At 35.2% G+C, this 18155-nt stretch overlaps 1 protein-coding gene across 1 annotated transcript in view; it reads left to right on the top strand.

Annotated features, from left to right (window-relative positions):
- Positions 1 to 18155, top strand: part of BMPR2 (bone morphogenetic protein receptor type 2) — a 204893-nt gene that overhangs the window by 149525 nt on the left and 37213 nt on the right. The window contains exons 4-7 of the mRNA XM_081242108.1: positions 9303 to 9413; positions 10171 to 10262; positions 12308 to 12538; positions 13267 to 13381. Of these exons, the coding sequence (XP_081098234.1) occupies positions 9303 to 9413; positions 10171 to 10262; positions 12308 to 12538; positions 13267 to 13381 (549 nt within the window). The remainder of the gene's footprint in view (positions 1 to 9302; positions 9414 to 10170; positions 10263 to 12307; positions 12539 to 13266; positions 13382 to 18155) is intronic.

Consider the following 18155-nt stretch of genomic DNA (forward strand, 5'->3'; position numbering starts at 1 on the left):
CTCTTGCACTATTGTTGGGAATGTAACCTGATACAGCCACTATGGAGAACAGTATGGAGGTTCCTTAAGAAACTAAAAATAGAACTACCATATGACCCAGCATTCCCACTACTGGGCATACACCCAGAGAAAACCATATTTCAAAAAGACACATGCACCCCAATATTCATTGCAGCACTATTTTACAATAGCCAGGCCATGGAAGCAACCTAAATGCCCATCGCCAGACTTATGGATAAAGAAGAGGTGGTACATATATAAAATGGAGTATTACTCAGCGATGAAAAGGAACTAAATTGAGTCATTTGTTGAGACGTGGATGGATCTAGAGACTGTCATACAGAGTTAAGCAAGTCGGAAAGAGAAAAACAAATATCGTATATTAACACATGTATGTGGAACCTAGAAAAATGGTACAGATGAACCGGTTTTCAGGGCAGAAATTGAGACACCGATGTAGAGAACATACGTATGGACACCAAAGGGGGGAAAACTGCGGTGGGGTGGGGATGGTGGTGTGCTGAATTGGGTGATTGGGATTGAAATCTATACACTGATGTGTATAAAATTGATGAGTAATAAGAACCTGCTGTATAGAAAAATAAATAAAAATCAAAAATTAAAAAAAATAGTTGTACGTATTTGTACTACAAGCAAGAAGCATATGAAAGTTCTCATTGTAGCACTTTTTCTCATAATAGTTTTTCATGGAGTTTAAAAAAAGGGACTAAAATATGACATCAGTAATTAATCATGGAGAGTTAATAATTGTTACCATATTCTAAGGTCTTTCTACTGCCCGGAAAACTAGTTGGCATGGTCCAGTAGTCTAAAATAAAACAGTAGATATGAACACAAATGTGTCACTAAGTATCTTAAATGTAAATATATTAAATATTCCAGTTAAGAGACAAAGATTGTTTGGATTGAGTTAAAAACACACTAGCATCCGTATGCAAAAGAATGAAGTTGACCCCCTATTTCACACCATATACAAAGATTAACTCAAAATGGTTGAACAACCTCAATAAAAAAGCTAAATCCATAGAACTTTTAGAGGAAAATATATGAGTACATCTTCATGACCTTGGCTTTAGCAGTGAATTCTTACATATGACACCAAAGCATAGGCAACAAAGGAAAAAGTAGAAAAGTTAGACTTCATCAAAATTTAACACTTTTGTACTTCAGTGGACCTATCAAGAAGGGGAAAAGATAGCCTATATACTGCAACATGGATGAACCTTGAAAACATTATGCTAAATGAAATAAGCCACACACAAGAGAATAAATATTGTATGATTCCATTTACATGAAATATCAATAGTAGGCATATTCATAGAGAAAGAAAGTAGACTGGAGTTTACCAGATTGTTGGAGAAGGGGAGAATAAGGAGTTAATGCTTAATGGTTACAGAGTTTATTTTCAGGGTGATAAAGTTGCTTTTTTTTTTTTAATTGAAGTATAGTTGATTTACAGTGTTTCAGGTGTATAGCAAAATATATATGTGTGTATGTGTGTATGTGTGTGTGTGTGTGTATATATATATATTTTCAGATTCTTTTTCATTATAGGTCATTACAAGATATTGAATATAGTTACAGTTTCCTGTGCTATACAGTAGGTCCTTGTTGTTTATTTTTTTATGGTAGTGTGTACCTGTTAATCCCAAATTCCTAATTTATTTCTCCTCTCCACCTTTCCCCTTTGGTAACTGTAAGTTTGTTTTCTATGTTTGTGAGTCTATTCCTCTTTGGTAAATAAGTTCATTTGTACCATTTTTTTCTTTAGATTCCACATATAAGTGATATATTATATTTGTCTTTGTCTGTCTGACTTACTTAGTATGATAATCTCTAGGTCCATCCATGTTTCTTCAAATTACATTATTTCATTCTTTTTATGGCTGAGTAATATCATATTTTATCTATATCTATATCTATATCTGTATACCACATCTGCCTTATCCATTCATCTGTCACTGGGCATTTAGGTTACTTCCATGTCTTGGTGTTTTAACATAGTGCTGCTGTGAATATAGGGGAACATGTATCTTTTTAAATTAGAGTTTTTGTCTTTTCCGGATATATGCCCTGGAATGGAATTGCTGGATCATATGGTAACTATATTTTGAAGTTTTTAAGGAACTTCCATACTGTTTTCCATAGTGGCTGTACCAGTTTACTTTCCTACCAGCAGTGTATGAGGGTTCCCTTTTCAAGATGATAGTGAATAGCACTCTTTTAAGAAATGCTATGTTACTTTCTCAGTGATGATTTTAATGGCACATAGGAGAGAAATGTATGTTGAATCATTATGTTTTACACCTGAAAATAATATTGTTGTATGTCAGTTATATCTAGATTTTTAAAAAAAGAGATGTATGAAAAAACAGAACATAGATGTCCGATTCAAAAAATAAAAATCTGGGTGACAAGTCATAGCTTGAGTTATACTTTAAGCAGTGTAATTTTTATCTCATTTTTTCATCTGAAATAAAAAAGATATGTAAGTACCATATAGTTGGCATTTGTAATGTTTTCAAGACATTACTTTATTAATTCATATGTGTTTGAATTACTCAGGGAAATAAATATCCATTTAAATAATTAGCCTTTCTAATTTGGAACTAGCAAACCTTTGTTTCACACTAGATTTATGAATTTTTATTAATGCAGTTAAAGAACAACTTCATTCTATGAAAAATAAATTTTGTCTGTCACATTTGATAGTGAAAATCAGCCTCTGTACACCAGCCCCAGTTTGAATCTCAGAGAAAGAGTTTGGATGAAGTAGAAAAGAATAGCTTTATTGCTTTGCCAGGCAAAGGGGGCCACAGCAGGGTAATGCTCTCAAAACTGTGTCCCAGTGTGTGGGGGGGTGGTTTGTGAGGAGTCTTATAGTCAAGGGGAGGGGTTGCTGATAAGGATCTGGGTGCCTGCAGGACCTGCATTCCTTCAGTCTAGAGATCATCTGGTGTCAGGTGGTCTCATGATGGGATTCTGTGGTTCTCAAAGTTATCTATTGAACTGTGACCTCTCTGGAATGAAGAATGCTTCATCAAATAGTTAACATCTTCCATTTGGTGGGGGTTTTAGTACTGCAGAGGAGCTCAAAGATACTGATATGTATATCCCTTGAGGAAGAACCAGGACCCTGCTCCAGAGCTGCACTATTGTTTTTTGACTACTCCTCCCTTTCTCTGCATCCCCTCCCTTCCTCTATTAGCAACTGTTTGAACCTGCCCTTTGGAACTCAGGGAAGGTCTTAGAGGCTGAATGAAGCCTATTTCCTACAAACAAGAAACAGGGGACACAGAAAGGGTTTTGTGCCCAGGAGTCCCACAGGGCCTGCTTGGTTTCACAAGGGTGCTAAAATTGGGGCAGATATTTTATTTTAATGTTAACTAGATGAATTGGATTTAATTTTGTATGTTCTTTTTTTTTTCCTTTCATAATAAATTCTAGTGATTTCCTAAGTTCTTACCTTAGGAAACTAGAAAAAGAGGAGCAAATTAAATCCAAAGTAAGCAGAAGGAAAGAAGGAGTAAAAGTTAGATCAGAGATCAGTTGAATTAAAAACAGGAAATTAATAGAGAAAAGGCAACAAAACCAAAAGCTGGTTCTTTAAAAAGATCAATAAAATTGATAAACCTCTAGCCAGGCTTCCAAGAAAAAAATGAAAAAAATAAATTTCTAATAATCATAAATGAAAGAAATGTCATGACTACAGATCCCATGGATAGTAAAGGAATATTATGAACAACTCTATGTTAACAGATTTGATAACTTAGATGTATTGGACCAATTCCTTGAAAGACACAATCTACCAAAACTCACACAGAGAGAAATATATAATGTGAACAGGTGTTTATCTATTAAAAAAATTGAATCAATAATTAATACTTTCTAATACCAAAAGCACCAAGCTGAGATGGTTTTATTGTTGAATTCTAGAGAACATTTAAAGAAGAAATTATACCAGTTCTCTATAATTTCTTCCAGAAAATAGGAGCTTAGAGAACACTTCCTAATTCATTGTGAGGCCAGCATTACCATGATACCATGACAGTGAAAAGACAATCCACACTAAGATAAAATATTTGCCAAACACATATCTGATAGAGGATTTGTATCTGAAATATACAAAGAACTGTTAAAACCTAACAATAAGAAAACAAACAGCCCAATTAAAAAGTAGAGAGAAAATCTAAATGGACAGCTCACCATAGAAGATAGACAGACAGATGGCAAATATGCATATGCTCAATATCCTATGTCATGAGGGAATTGCAAGTTAAGACAACAATGAGATACCAGTTTGAAAAAATCTATTAGAATGGCTAAAATCCAAAACACTGACTACACCTAATGCTGACAAGGGTGTAGAACAGGAACTATTCATTGCTGGTAGGAATGCAAGAGAGGACAGCCACTTTGAAGAGAGTTTGACAGTTTTTTTAGAAAGCTAAACATAGGCTTGCCATACCATGTAACAGTCACGCTATTCAATATCCAGATGAGCTGAAAGCTTCTGTCCACACAGAAACCTGTACACAAATGTTTATAGCAACTTTATTAATAGCTGTCAAAAACCAGAAGGATCCAAGATGTCTTTAAATAGGTGAATGGATAAACTGGGGTACCATGGAATATTGTTCACTGTTAAACTGTAGCCACAAAAAGACATGGAGGAATCTTGTATGCATATTGCTAAGTGAAAGAAGCCAGTTTGAAAAGGCTACATACTGTATTCCAACTATAAGACATTACGGAAAAGGTAAAAGTCAGTGAGTGCAAGAGTGGGAGTTGGAGTGAAATATGAGTAGGTGGAGCACAGGGAACTTTTAGGATAGCAAAGCTATTCTGTATGATACTGTCATGATGGATACATGACATTATGTATCTGTTAAAACCTGTAGAACTATACAACACAAATCTTGAAACTTAATGAAACTATGGCCTTTAACTAATAGTAATATATCAGTATTGGTTCATAATTTGTAATAAATGTTTCCATACTGTCTTAGTCTGCTCCAGCAGCTGTAGGGGAGAAAAAATCATTTTCCCTCCACCCTTGTAGGTTCTTGGCCGAGACCAAGACAGAATGACAGGAGAAAAACAAACAAGTTTAATAACATGTATATACCTCCTACATACATGGGAGATACCCAGGAAAAAAATGAGTAACGCTCCAAAATGGCCCAAGCTATCACCTTTTATATACCATCCCCAGCTAAAAACCAAAGAAGATTGGGGTAGAGGTGAGGTGGAGACCACTTATGGGAATTTACCAGGCAAAGCAAAATAAACAAGGGTATAGTTGTTATGCAGATTTAAGTATAAGCTTTCTACAGTAAGTTTTAGTCTTCCTTTTCCTGGTGCAGAGAGGGAGATAGCTTTATAAATGGATATTTCCCTTAGAAATGTAAATATCCTTTATAAAAGGATAACTTCTATTAGGTTTTCAGAGCTTCTCCAGTGTCTGCTGTTTCTTAAAAATAACCAGCTCAAGAAAATCCTTCTGCCAAAGGGGCATATTTTGGGGTGCTGTATTCTGTTCCCCTTCCCAGCCATAATAAAATAACATAACAAGTGGCTTGACAACACAAATTTATTTTCTCACAGTCCTGAAGGCTAGAAGTTGGAGATTAGGGTTCCAGCATGATTGGGTTCTACTGTGGACTCTTCTGGGATTGCAGATGGTCTCCCTCTCACTGTTTCTTCACAGGGCAGAGAAAAAGCAAACACTCTCTTGTTTCTTCTTATAAGCACACCAATCCCACCCACTGTGAGCCCATTCTCATGGCCTCATCTAAACCTGTCTCCCAAAGGACCCATGTCCAAAAGTCATCACATTGGTAGTTAATGCTTCATCATATGACTTTTAAGGGAACACAGTTCAGTGCATAGCATACACTAATGGAAGCTATTAATAAGAGAAATCGTGTGTTGTGGGGGTGGTATATGAGAACTGTCAGAACTTTCTGCATAGTTTTTCTGTAAACCTAAACATCTCTAAATAATAAAGTCTATTAAAAATAATAACAAGGCTAAAGATTATGAATTTCAATTTCAGAGAGATTTAAAAATAGATGACATTTTCTTTGATATTCACTGCCCAATAGAATGCTAAATATGACAAGAACAAGCCATGTCAAGACAGCATTCACCATGTTACACCTTTTGGTCTTTTCCTTTCTTCTGCCTTCCTTGAAACTCCCTACCTTACTTTAAATGTCACTATTTTCCACTATATCCTTGTTTCTTGTTTTGTCCTCCACTTTTCATCTCCTACCTTTTCTCTCTTTTTGACTTCAGTGGACCATAAAAATAAAATGTGAGCTTCCATAATAATGAATCTGTAATCTGATTGTCTTATACTATACTTTAAAGCTTCAGTTACCTTAAAAAAATACAAAGTATCTGAAAGTCAGTAATGATCTGACAGTCAATAAAGGGAAGATCAATAAGCACATAAAATAATTTGTGTATATCTTGTAAAAAATCTATAGATTATTATTTAGTTTGTGTGTGCATGTATCTGTTTTTTGTGTGTTGAAAATAGTTTTTCTTTTAGGTTGGGCATATTCTAAAGTCAGGGTTTTTTTAAAGGTAAAATTCATATAACGTAGAAATAACCATGTTAAAGTGTGCCATTTAGTGTATTTACAGTGTTGTGCAACCTCTATCTCGTTCCGAAACATTTTCATCAGTCCAAAAGGAAATTCTGTACCTGATAAGGAGTCACTGCAGATTTCCCCCTCACCCCAGTCCCTGGAAACTACTAATCTGCTTTCTGCCTCTGTGGATTTGTCTATTCTGGGTATTTCATTTAAATGGAATCATAGGGCTTCCCTGGTGGCGCAGTGGTTGAGAGTCCGCCTGCCGATGCAGGGGATACGGGTTCGTGCCCCAGTCCGGGAAGATCCCACATGCCGCGGAGCAGCTGGGCCCGTGAGCCATGGCCGCTGAGCCTGCGCTCCGCAACGGGAGAGGCCACAACAGTGAGAGGCCCGCGTACCACAAAATAAATAAATTAATTAATTAATAATAAATAAATAAATGGAATCAAAGAATATGTGACCTTTTGTATATATCTGTTATATGGATAAACCACATTTTGTTTATTCAATCATTAGTTTATGAACATTTGTTTTGTTTCTACTTTTGGCTATGGTGATTAGTGATGCCATGAACATTTCTGTAGAAGTTTTTGAAAAGTTAATTTTAATTCTTTTTGGTATATGACTAGGAGTCGGATTGCTGGATCTTATGGTAATGCTAGGTTTAACTTTTTGAGGAACTTCCAAAGTATTTTCTACTGTAGCTGCACCATTTACATTCCAACAATAATGTACAAGAGTTCTAATTTCTCTCCCCATTCTTGCCAACACTTTTTTCTTTTTTTAAATTATGCCATCCTAGTGTATGTATGAAGTGATGTCTCACAGTAAAATGAGGTTTCCTCCTATAACTTATTCTATATGTTAAATTTATGTGCAATTATTAATATGTTAAAGTCTATTAAAATACAGTAAATGTCCTTCAGATTAAGAGAGTATTATAGTACTTCAACAGATCCTTCTATAGAAATATTGTTTTGACATTTTAATATTAATTGTGCTTAATTTGAGACAGATACATTCATTTAGAACAGGAATGCCCATCAGAGGAACTCTTTGCCGTGCTGGCTTTTGAGTTTGCCATAGAGCCTTCTAGTTTGATAGAATACATAACGTCCAAAGTGAAAAAGATTTACAACACAATATGCTTGATTTTGACAGAGTGCAAAGAATGATTAAATAAAGATATTAGCAGTCATTAAGCCCAGTATCTGGTCATTATTATCAAATACTGCGTGAATACCTCCAGTTAAATGAATATGAACAGCTATCTCATAAGATAATTCATTCCTTTTTTTTTCTTTTTTAATTTTATTTTTGGCTGCGTTGGGTCTTCATTGCTGTGCGCAGGCTTTCTTTGGTTGCGGATATGGGGGCTACTCTTTGTTTTGGTCCGCGGGCTTCTCATGGCGGTGGTTTCTCTTTGTTGTGGAGCACGGGCTCTAGGCGTGCCAGCTTCAGTAGTTGTGGTACGTGGGCTCAGTAGTTGTGGCTTGCGGGCTATATAGCACAGGCTCAGTAGTTGTGGCGCACGGGCTTAGTTGCTCCATGGCATGTGGGATCTTCCTGGACCAGGGCTCGAACCTGTGTCCCCTGCATTGGCAGACGGATTCTTAACCATTGCGCTACCAGGGAAGTCCCATTCATTCCATTTTAGACAGCTCTGTTTATAAACTTAAGTTCTTCTGTATGCTAGGTTAATAACTGCTGTCCTTGAACAGATACTAATTGGATCTTGTTATTCTCTCTAGCTACAGGTCCATTTTTCCACATGAAGACAGCTACCATATCTCCTCAAGTTTTCTCTTTTTCTACATCTGACACTTCTAATTCTTTCTACCCATCACATTTCAGAGTTCTTATACCTTCACTGTTCTACTTGCTCTCTTCTGGATGTGCTCTAGTTTGTAGTCATCCATTCTAAAGGGTATTTCTCTAGACATTATCTGATCCAAAGAATGGAACTAACACATAAGATGGTTTGCATGCTCGTGATAGGCCTGTGATTTAGACATGTGTGTTCCCTTTCTGCAAGTGAATAAGCTTAGGCTCAGACAGGTTAAGGTATATTCCCAAGGTCATAGAATATGTGGAAGAATGGAGTTTAAATCCAGTTCAGGTTTAACTGTCTGTAAAGCTATACTCTTTTTGTTAATAATCATAATACCAATATTGATAAACATTTATTGCATAGGTAGAATATACTCAACACTGTACTAAGTACTGAGACTCCCACCTAAGCCTCACAGAAGACTTGTGAGGTAGAGATTACTATTTTTACAAATGAGAGAATTGAAGATCAGAAAATTCTAATAATTTTCTAAAGGCCACTGAGAGACTAGTGTAGTCAAGATTTAAAACCAAATGTGATTCCAAAGCTTGTTCTTTTAAATATTATACTGTTCTGTCTATGCTGTTCCATGATGTAGTTGATATTTCAGTAATTAAGAGCACAACTACCAGGTGTTTCAGTGTTCTAGGTCTATATAAAATAATGCATATGATTAAAAATATACAATTTAAAGTTATTACAAATTTATTATTAATTTTTCTTTCATTTCATTTGATGCAAAAACACTGCTGATTTGACTATATATTGATACAGCCTTTCTGTCAGTATTTAGCAAAATACCAAAAAGAAAGGGTGACTGTATTTAAAATTTTGTTTTCTTTTAGGTCCACCTCATTCATTTAACCGAGATGAGACAATAATCATTGCTTTGGCATCAGTCTCTGTATTAGCTGTATTGATAGTTGCCTTATGCTTTGGATACAGGATGCTGACAGGTAAAAATATAATGTTTTGTTTTGTTATTTATTAAACATGTCATTTAATCAGAATTGATTTTATTTTAAAAAAATTCATCATGGTAAAAAACATCTCTGCTGTGGTAACCCCAGAGTCATCCTTCTCTCTTAAACTTTTTGTCCTAGTTTTTATGAAAGGTTTCAAACATATACAAAATACCTATTACCCAGCTTCAATGAGTATGACATCTGTATATTATCTATAGCCCCACTCACCACATGCTTCCATGCCACTGGACTATTTTGAAATAAATTGAAGGTATAACTTATCTGTAAATATTTTAGTATTATCTCTGAAATATAAAGACTTAAAATATATATAACCACAATACCATTTTCACATCTAAAAATAACAGTAATTCCTAAGTATCATCAACTGTCTAGTTGGTTCTCATAAACTTTAGATTTGACAACCGTTTTAGGAAATCAGCACCCATTCATTCATTTGAATAACTTTAATAAAACCTTCTTTAATGTTTCTGCATATTTCTTAGGGTTTTATACTGGGTGTATTACTGGAACAATCTCCCAGAATTCAGCTTTTGTGTTATTCATTTTTCATCTTCATTTATAGATGATTCCTAGTTTAGTAAATAGTTTTATTCCCATTGATGTAAGGCATAAGTCTTGCTGTCCTCTGTAGGTCTTTTTTCAACTGTAATATATTAAAAAGTGTAATAAAGATTTTCATTTTAAGAGAACCACACATTAGCAGGTTCTTTTCCTATTCCTCTAGGAGACCGTAAACAAGGTCTTCACAGTATGAACATGATGGAGGCAGCAGCATCAGAGCCCTCTCTTGACCTAGATAATCTGAAACTGTTGGAGGTAAGATTGCTTTCAGATTACGGACTGTTTTTTCTGCTCTCATAGTATATCTGAGACAGTGATTTCATTAACTCATTCATTTATTCAACAAGCATTTATTATCAGTTTTGTGCCAAGGCCTATTCTAGGCACTGAGAATGTTGGTGAACAATACAGATACATGAGGCTTATATTCTAGTGAGAGAGAGGCTACAAGAGGTTAAATAAATGAAAGTACAGTTGACCCTTGAACAACACGGTTTTGAACCGAATGGGTCCACTCATACACAGATTTTTTTCAATAGTAGATACTACAGTACTACACCATCCACAGTTGGTTGAATCTGTGAATGTAGAACCATGGACACAGAGGAACCATGTATATATGAAGGGTCAACTATAAGCTATACGTGGATTTTGGACTATGTGGAGGGGTTGGTGTCCCTAATCCTCACATTGTTCAGAGGTCAACTGTATATTTCAAGTAGTAGTAAGTGCTATGGAGAAAAAAAAGCAAATGAGATAAGAAAGTTATAGAAAAGGGGTTATTAAAGAAAATATATTTAGAAAGGAGATGATCTTTGCATACAGACTTGAACAAGAGTATGGGAATAAAGACATCAAATTCTGAGAAAAATGTGCTAGGCAAGCAATTCACAGTAGATGCTGAATAAATATTCCTTGTCTGTGTATATATTGTATATTGTATAGGTACATACGAATATTATGTTTTGTATAGAATTAAATTTTCATTTGGTAATATCTCAGAACCTGTGTTAAAAGTCTTACCATGATGAATGTTTTTATGATCTTTATTAGGATAAATTAACTAAACCAGAGACTGCTAAATAATAGAACTGGTAGATTTGGTTATATAAAACATTTTAAGAACCTTCCATTTGGGAGAAAAATATAATAAAAGTTAAAAGCAAGATTTTAAAAAGGTATTTCAACACATAAACAATTGATAAAGAGATGGTAGAAATCAACATGAAATCAACAGTCCATCAAAAATAGACAAAAGAGATGAATTATCAATTCACAGAAGAAGTAAGTATGCCTAGTAAATGTATAATAAGATGTCCAATTTACTAAACTGGAAAAAATACTAATTAAAACCATTAGGATTTTATCCTGGACTGAGTAAAAGAAACACTCCCAAGCATTGCTGATTTAACTTTATATTGATACAGCCTTTCTAAAGGGCAGTCTGTTTGTTAAAATTTAAATTAAAAATAGTGAATGAAATATAACAAATATCCTTAAATGGTAAATCCCTAACCTTTTTTCAGTAAAAAGTCAGAGAAATCCCAGAAGCCAAAAATGAAGAGAACAGTTGCATCTTGCTGGGGTTTTTTTGAGTTATTTTTTATTGTACTGTATTGTACTAGATATTGTGAATGTCATATTGTGGAGACCCTGTGTTCTGTTAGGTTCTTCTAAAGTGTGTTCATTTCGTTGTTTATTTTAGTAGGTGATGAACTTGGTTGGATATATTGCAAACTCATCTCTTGAGCTGAAGTTTAGTTTTTATCTTTAGCTGGAGTCTGTCACATGCATTAGTTGGGTTTCCAACTCTCTGACTCTCCTTTTTGGGATTCTCCCTTCATTTTCCATGCTGTGGTTGCCCCAAATTCTGTTCCCTGCTTCCTGAGGCCAGAAAGATTTTCTATCACAGTTTTTGCTCCACTACGCAGTGCAGATTTCAGCCTGCTCACAGGCTTAAGCTATTAAAATAAGTAGCTCACCCTATGCCATTCCTTTCTTCCAAGTGTTGACTCCCCTCAGAACCTATCTACTTTTGTTCATTCTCCAGCATTTTTAGATTTCTTTTTAAAAATATTGTTCAGAGTTTATAGTTGTCATCTGAGGGAGGGCTGGGTCTGGTAGGAGTTTCTGAGCCATATAAGATGCCAAATTTATTATTTTCTTGACAATGGAGTTACTCAAACTAAGCAATAGAGACCTGGTTGCATACATATGGATTTTATACTTTATTATTTAGTAAATTTGATTGTTAAGTTGTGATGAAATAATATCTTGCTTTCTTCAAAACAAATTTACAGCTGATTGGCCGGGGTCGATATGGAGCCGTATATAAAGGTTCCTTAGATGAACGTCCAGTTGCTGTAAAAGTGTTTTCCTTTGCAAACCGTCAGAATTTTATCAATGAGAAGAACATTTACAGAGTGCCTTTGATGGAACATGACAACATTGCTCGCTTTATAGTTGGAGATGAGAGAGTCACTGCAGATGGACGCATGGAGTATTTGCTTGTGATGGAATATTATCCCAATGTAAGTTCTTCATAAAAAATATACTGACATTTATGTCAGTCAGATTTGTAGGAGGACCCCGGTTATGTAGAGTGTTGCTGGTTTGCAAACTGGTTATTAATGGTCTACAATGACATAAGGATTTTACTCCAGAATGTGAATGAAACTGTTTAGTCCCTACGCACTCACGTCACTCTGTCTCTGTCTCTGTCTGTCTCTCTCTCTCAGCAAGACTTTCTTGATGAAGGAAGCAGTGCTTTGATTGACATTTATTCTGATACATGCTTCTTATCCCAGACTGGTAATAAATAGTTTGTAGATGAGCACCTGGAGTAGCACTGACACATATATATTTACAAAAGCCTTCTGTTTTCTACTTGTAAAACATAACAGTATAATTTATATTTGTACTGGTATGAGATACAGTGTAAAGAAAGAGTTGAAGATACTTTTTTGTGTGTCTTAAGTTGATAAATAAAAGAAGCGTTTAAAATGAGATAACCATTCATAATTTTTAATATTGGAGAAATAAAAATTGATAATGTCTAAATTCTCTTTTCCATCCTCTCCTCCTCTCTCTACCTATAGAAATGTCTTTTCTTACTTCAAGATTCTGAAATGTTATAATTCATTAGATCTCCTTTGAATCCTAACATGCAAATCCTTTTTACAGCTGCTAACTTACCTCCTCGTGTTCAAGTAAAGTAATTCTACTTTTTTCCCCTTTTTACTTTTTCCCCTCCATACAGGGATCTCTATGCAAGTATTTAAGTCTCCATACAAGTGACTGGGTAAGCTCTTGCCGTCTGGCTCATTCTGTGACTAGAGGACTGGCTTATCTTCATACAGAATTACCACGAGGAGGTAAGACAATGAATAGAAGATGCATGACAACCATGTAGGGCCAGAATTCACAAAGGGAAATCTTATTCATATCTTTAAAGTAAAAGTATATTTTATATTATAGCAGATGTATTATCAGCCAGTTGTTTACAAGATCTAGCGTGAGGAAATATATTTGAAATTTAATAAGAAGAATAAGAAAAAGAACTTCAGTTCTCTAGAGGGGTCATGGATTCCATTGCGATTTTGATTAAAGCTCTGAACACTCCCCCTGTAAAGATAGACGTATGGGCATACTTTAAAAAAATACTGTTTTGATTGTAGGGGTTCTCAGAGCCTTTGAAGTTCATCTATGGACCTAGGTTAAGAACCTCTTAGCTAGACTGTGTTGTATTTTCCTTGTATTTATTTTGCTTATTTAAATGAACTACAAATGCGTTATCACTTCTTTACACATGAATTCCATTGGTTGGTTGGTCTTTAGTGTAAAACCCAAATGTATCTTTTGATAAATCAGTGCTTCTCTTAGCTAGAATTAGCCTTGTTCAAATTTATCAGGGAGAAAAAAGTAACAGGTTTCAATGAAGATGACATTTTTTTTTCTTTCTCATGTAAGAATCTGAAGAGAGACAGTCTAACGTTTTTTGGCAGTACCATAATATTATCAGGGCCCCAGGCTCCTCTATTTCTCCTCCATTACTCTTTATATGTGGCTTGTTTTCAAGGTCACCTCATTGTCCATCATGCTGTATGCTAATCAGCAGAGAAAAGGAAAGTAGAAGGAATTCCCTCCTTTTACCTCGAGAAGTCCCACTCTTGTGCTTATGTTTTGTTTCCCAGAACTTAGTCCATGCTTTCCTACCACACTTAGCTGCAAGGGATGCTTTTGAATATAGCCTGTTTTTGTTTTTGTTTAGCTGGGTGCATTGCTGCCTCAGATAACACTGGGTTCTGTTACTAAATAGGAAGAGGAGAACACATGGTGAGGAGTAAGGCTTCGCCAGTGTGTCAGTACCGTGTGGTTATGTTCCTTGCCATAACTACAGTTTATATTCAGCCTTTATGTACATTTTTGCTAGTTTTTCAAAGCATCTTTTTAATATATTTGCTTTTTCACTTTGTTTCAATATACACCTCACATCACAGGCACCTCTAAATTAGCTTTGCTGTGAAAATCCGTCTTTGCATTTTCATCCCTTACAGCAATTTTCTTGTCATGCATTTTTTTCAGTATCTCTGACCTCTATAATGAAGAGAATATTTAATGTAACAATTTCTTAGATCTTTGTTCCATTGTATGATAGCATGGATCATCTTTTCTATCTGCTGCTTCATATATAAATAATTCCTCCTGAATAATTTATCAGTTCATTTATCTTGACATCTTGCTTTTCCTGAATACAGAATTGACCAACGTTATTGCCTGTGTCAGCAACTTGATTCACTTACTTTAGTGCTTTAGCTCATTAACCATTTGTACTGTGTTTCCTTATTCTTAAATATCATAACTCTTTTAAAGAGCTGGCTTAGCACAGAACTTAAAATACCATCCTAATCCCCCTTTTCAAGGCTTGCATGATTCAATAAGGTTTCTAGTCAAACATTGGCTGAAAAGAGTGATTGCCATCAAATATGAGTTTTATTTAAACACAGATATTATTCTAAAACATTACCTAATATTATCACTAAATAGTTAACCATTTTTAAAAATGCGTATCTATATGCTATTGTAAAAAACATAAGTATAATAGCTATTTGAATTTTTGGTTTTACCTAATTATTTAAAAAATATTCCATACCTCACACCAGTCAGAATGGCCCTCATCAAAAAGTCTGCAAGTAATAAATGCTGGAGAGGGTGTGAAGAAAAAGGAACCCTCCTACACTGCTGGTAGGAATGTAAATTGGTATAGCCACTATGGAGAACAGTATGTAGGTTCCTTAAAAAACTAAAAATAGAGGTACCATATGATCCAGCAATCTCACTTCTGGGCACATACCTGGAGAAAATATAATTTGAAAAGATACATGCACCCCAATGTTCGTTGCAGTACTATTTACAATAGCCAAGCAACAGATGTCCATCGACAGATGAATGGATAAAGATGTGGTATATATATATATAAAGGGAATATTACTCAACCATAATATAATGCCATTTACAGCAACATGGATGGACCTAGAGATTATCATACTAAGTGAAGTAAGCCAGAGAAAGACAAATACCATGTATCACTTATATGTAGAATTTGCAAAAAAAAAAAAAGATACAAATGAACTTATTTACAAAACAGAAATAGACCCACAGACATAGAAAATAAACGTATAGTTACCAAAAGGGAAGGGGGAGAGGGATAAATCAGGAGGATGGAATTAACATATACACACTACTATATGTAACATAGGTAACCAACAAGGACCTACTGTATAGCACAGGGAGCTATACTCAATATTTTGTAATAGCCTATAAGGGAAAATTATCTGAAAAAGAATATGTGTGTGTGTGTGTGTGTGTGTGTGTGTGTGTGTGTGTATGCATGTATATGTATAACTGAATCACTGCTGTACACCTGAAACTAACATGACATTGTAAATGACTATATTTCAATAATAAATAAATATTCCAACTATACTGTACTATTTCAAAACATTTAAAGTGACATTTCACTTTTTTTCAGAGAACTCTATTCTTCCCGGTATCTTCAGATACAACTTTGCTATTTGGCATACAAATTTTGTAGTAAGGAATAATACTGTTATTATTTATTCAGCTATTTTTTGCTTCAGAAGAAGTAGGAATTGAACCTGTTTATTTGTAATTGGTTCTCCCTATGAATTTTTCTCCTAATGATAATGTCAGTATAACATTATCATGGAAAAAGTCTAGCAAAGAAAAGAACATACATAGATCACTTAAATCTATAACTAGAAAATTACTACTAACTAGTTTATGTACATCTTTCCAGTTCCTTTGCTGTGTGTGTGTGTGTGTGTGTGTGTGTGTGTGTTTATGCAAATATCCACAGAGAGACTATTTTGTGTTCAGGTTTTATTTTTTAACATAATTAAAATAATATTGTGTCCCACTTTGCTTTAAGAAATTTGCCAAGTGTGCTACTGCCCAGGGCAAAATCATTACATGCTTGGCCCCCCCTTCCTACAAACCACAACCCCTTCCCCAATAAAAAAAAAATTAAAATGAATATCGAGGGGAACTTTAAGGGGAAAAGAAGTCTCAAAAAGGTGGTCTATAGTTCCACCCTCTGCATTGGTGATGAATCCTCTCTTGTCTCTTCCTTTTTCTTTTTTTCTTTTTCCTTATTTCCTCCCTCGCTTCCTTCCTCCTTTGCTTCCTCCCTCTCCTCTTTTCTTTTTTCCTTTTTTTTTTTTTTTTTGCGGTACACGGGCCTCTCACTGTTGTGGCCTCTCCCGTTGCGGAGCACAGGCTCCGGATGTGCAGGCTCAGCGGCCATGGCTCATGGGCCCAGCCACTCCGCGGCATGTGGGATCTTCCCAGACCGGGGCACGAACCCGCGTCCCCTGCATTGGCGGACTCCCAACCACTGTGCCACCAGGGAAGCCCCCTCTTTTCTTTTCATTTCTTTTGTTTCCTTTTTTAATAGTAGCAGAAAGTATTACCCTGTTTTCCCCTCTGGCTGGCTGACTGACTGACTCATTTTACAGTCTTCACATTATTAACCTGGTTTCCCTTATGTGTGAGATATTTTAGTCTAAGTATTGCTTTGGTGTTAGTATACAAACATTTTCCAGTGTCTCTATAAATTTTCTTATATAAATATCAGCTCGAGATTATACCACATATACTTATGTTGTGGTTTTATCCAGAGTAAGAAATGTAGCTCTGTTAGGGGTTGAATGAGCCATGTTAGTACATACTTCGGAAGGCTGGACCGGGAAGAGGAGCAAATGAGAAAGAAGTCAATTTTTAGAAAAAGAAACCTGGTAACTGCTATTTTTCTTCTAGTTGTGCTATTGCCTACCCCCACCCCCACCCCCCGCCCCCAATAGGAAAGGAATCATTATCTTCTGTCTTTAGTTTCATTGATGGTGAAATTGAAGTCTAATACATGTTAATGAGAGTAATAAATGTAAATACTGAGTCTTTTTGTGCCTAAATATAAACACTCTCAACTTATCGTTGACTTTGTTCTGATTGCTCTATTTCTTTCTATACCTGAGGAGTTATTTTAAATTTTGTGAATGGTACTTTAGAATCTTTTTCTTTTCAAGAGCTACGGTTTTATTCAATATAAGATTTATATAAGGTTTTCTTTTTTAAAAATTTTATTGGAGTATCGTTGATTTACAATGTTGTGTTAACTTTTCCTGTACAACAAAGTGACTCAGCTATACATATATATATTCTTTTTCATATTCTTTTCCATTATGGTTTATCACAGGATATTGAATATAGTTCCCTGTTCTATACAGTAGGATCTTGTTGTTTTTCCATCCTATATATAATAGTTTGCATCTGCTAATCACAAACTCTCAATCCGTTCCTCCCCCTCCCACCCGCCAAGGTTTTCTTATAAAGAGGAAAAGAATTATGATTTTAGTTAGGGGCTTAGGTTGGATATATTCTTTCACTCAGCAAGCATTTACTGTGTGCCATGCCTTTTGAATTCAGGCAAAACATGTTCTCTCTCTGCCTACATGGATCATTTAGTCTTCTGATTAACAAGTAATAGAATGAGTATAATAGTGTTTTGTTTCTTTGTAAAATCAGAAAACAGCTACCAGCCCATTGCAAAACTGTTTCTAGTTTGATTTG

Source organism: Mesoplodon bidens (assembly GCF_964165515.1).
Source record: "Mesoplodon bidens genome assembly, chromosome: 8".
Lineage (NCBI taxonomy): Eukaryota > Metazoa > Chordata > Mammalia > Artiodactyla > Ziphiidae > Mesoplodon > Mesoplodon bidens.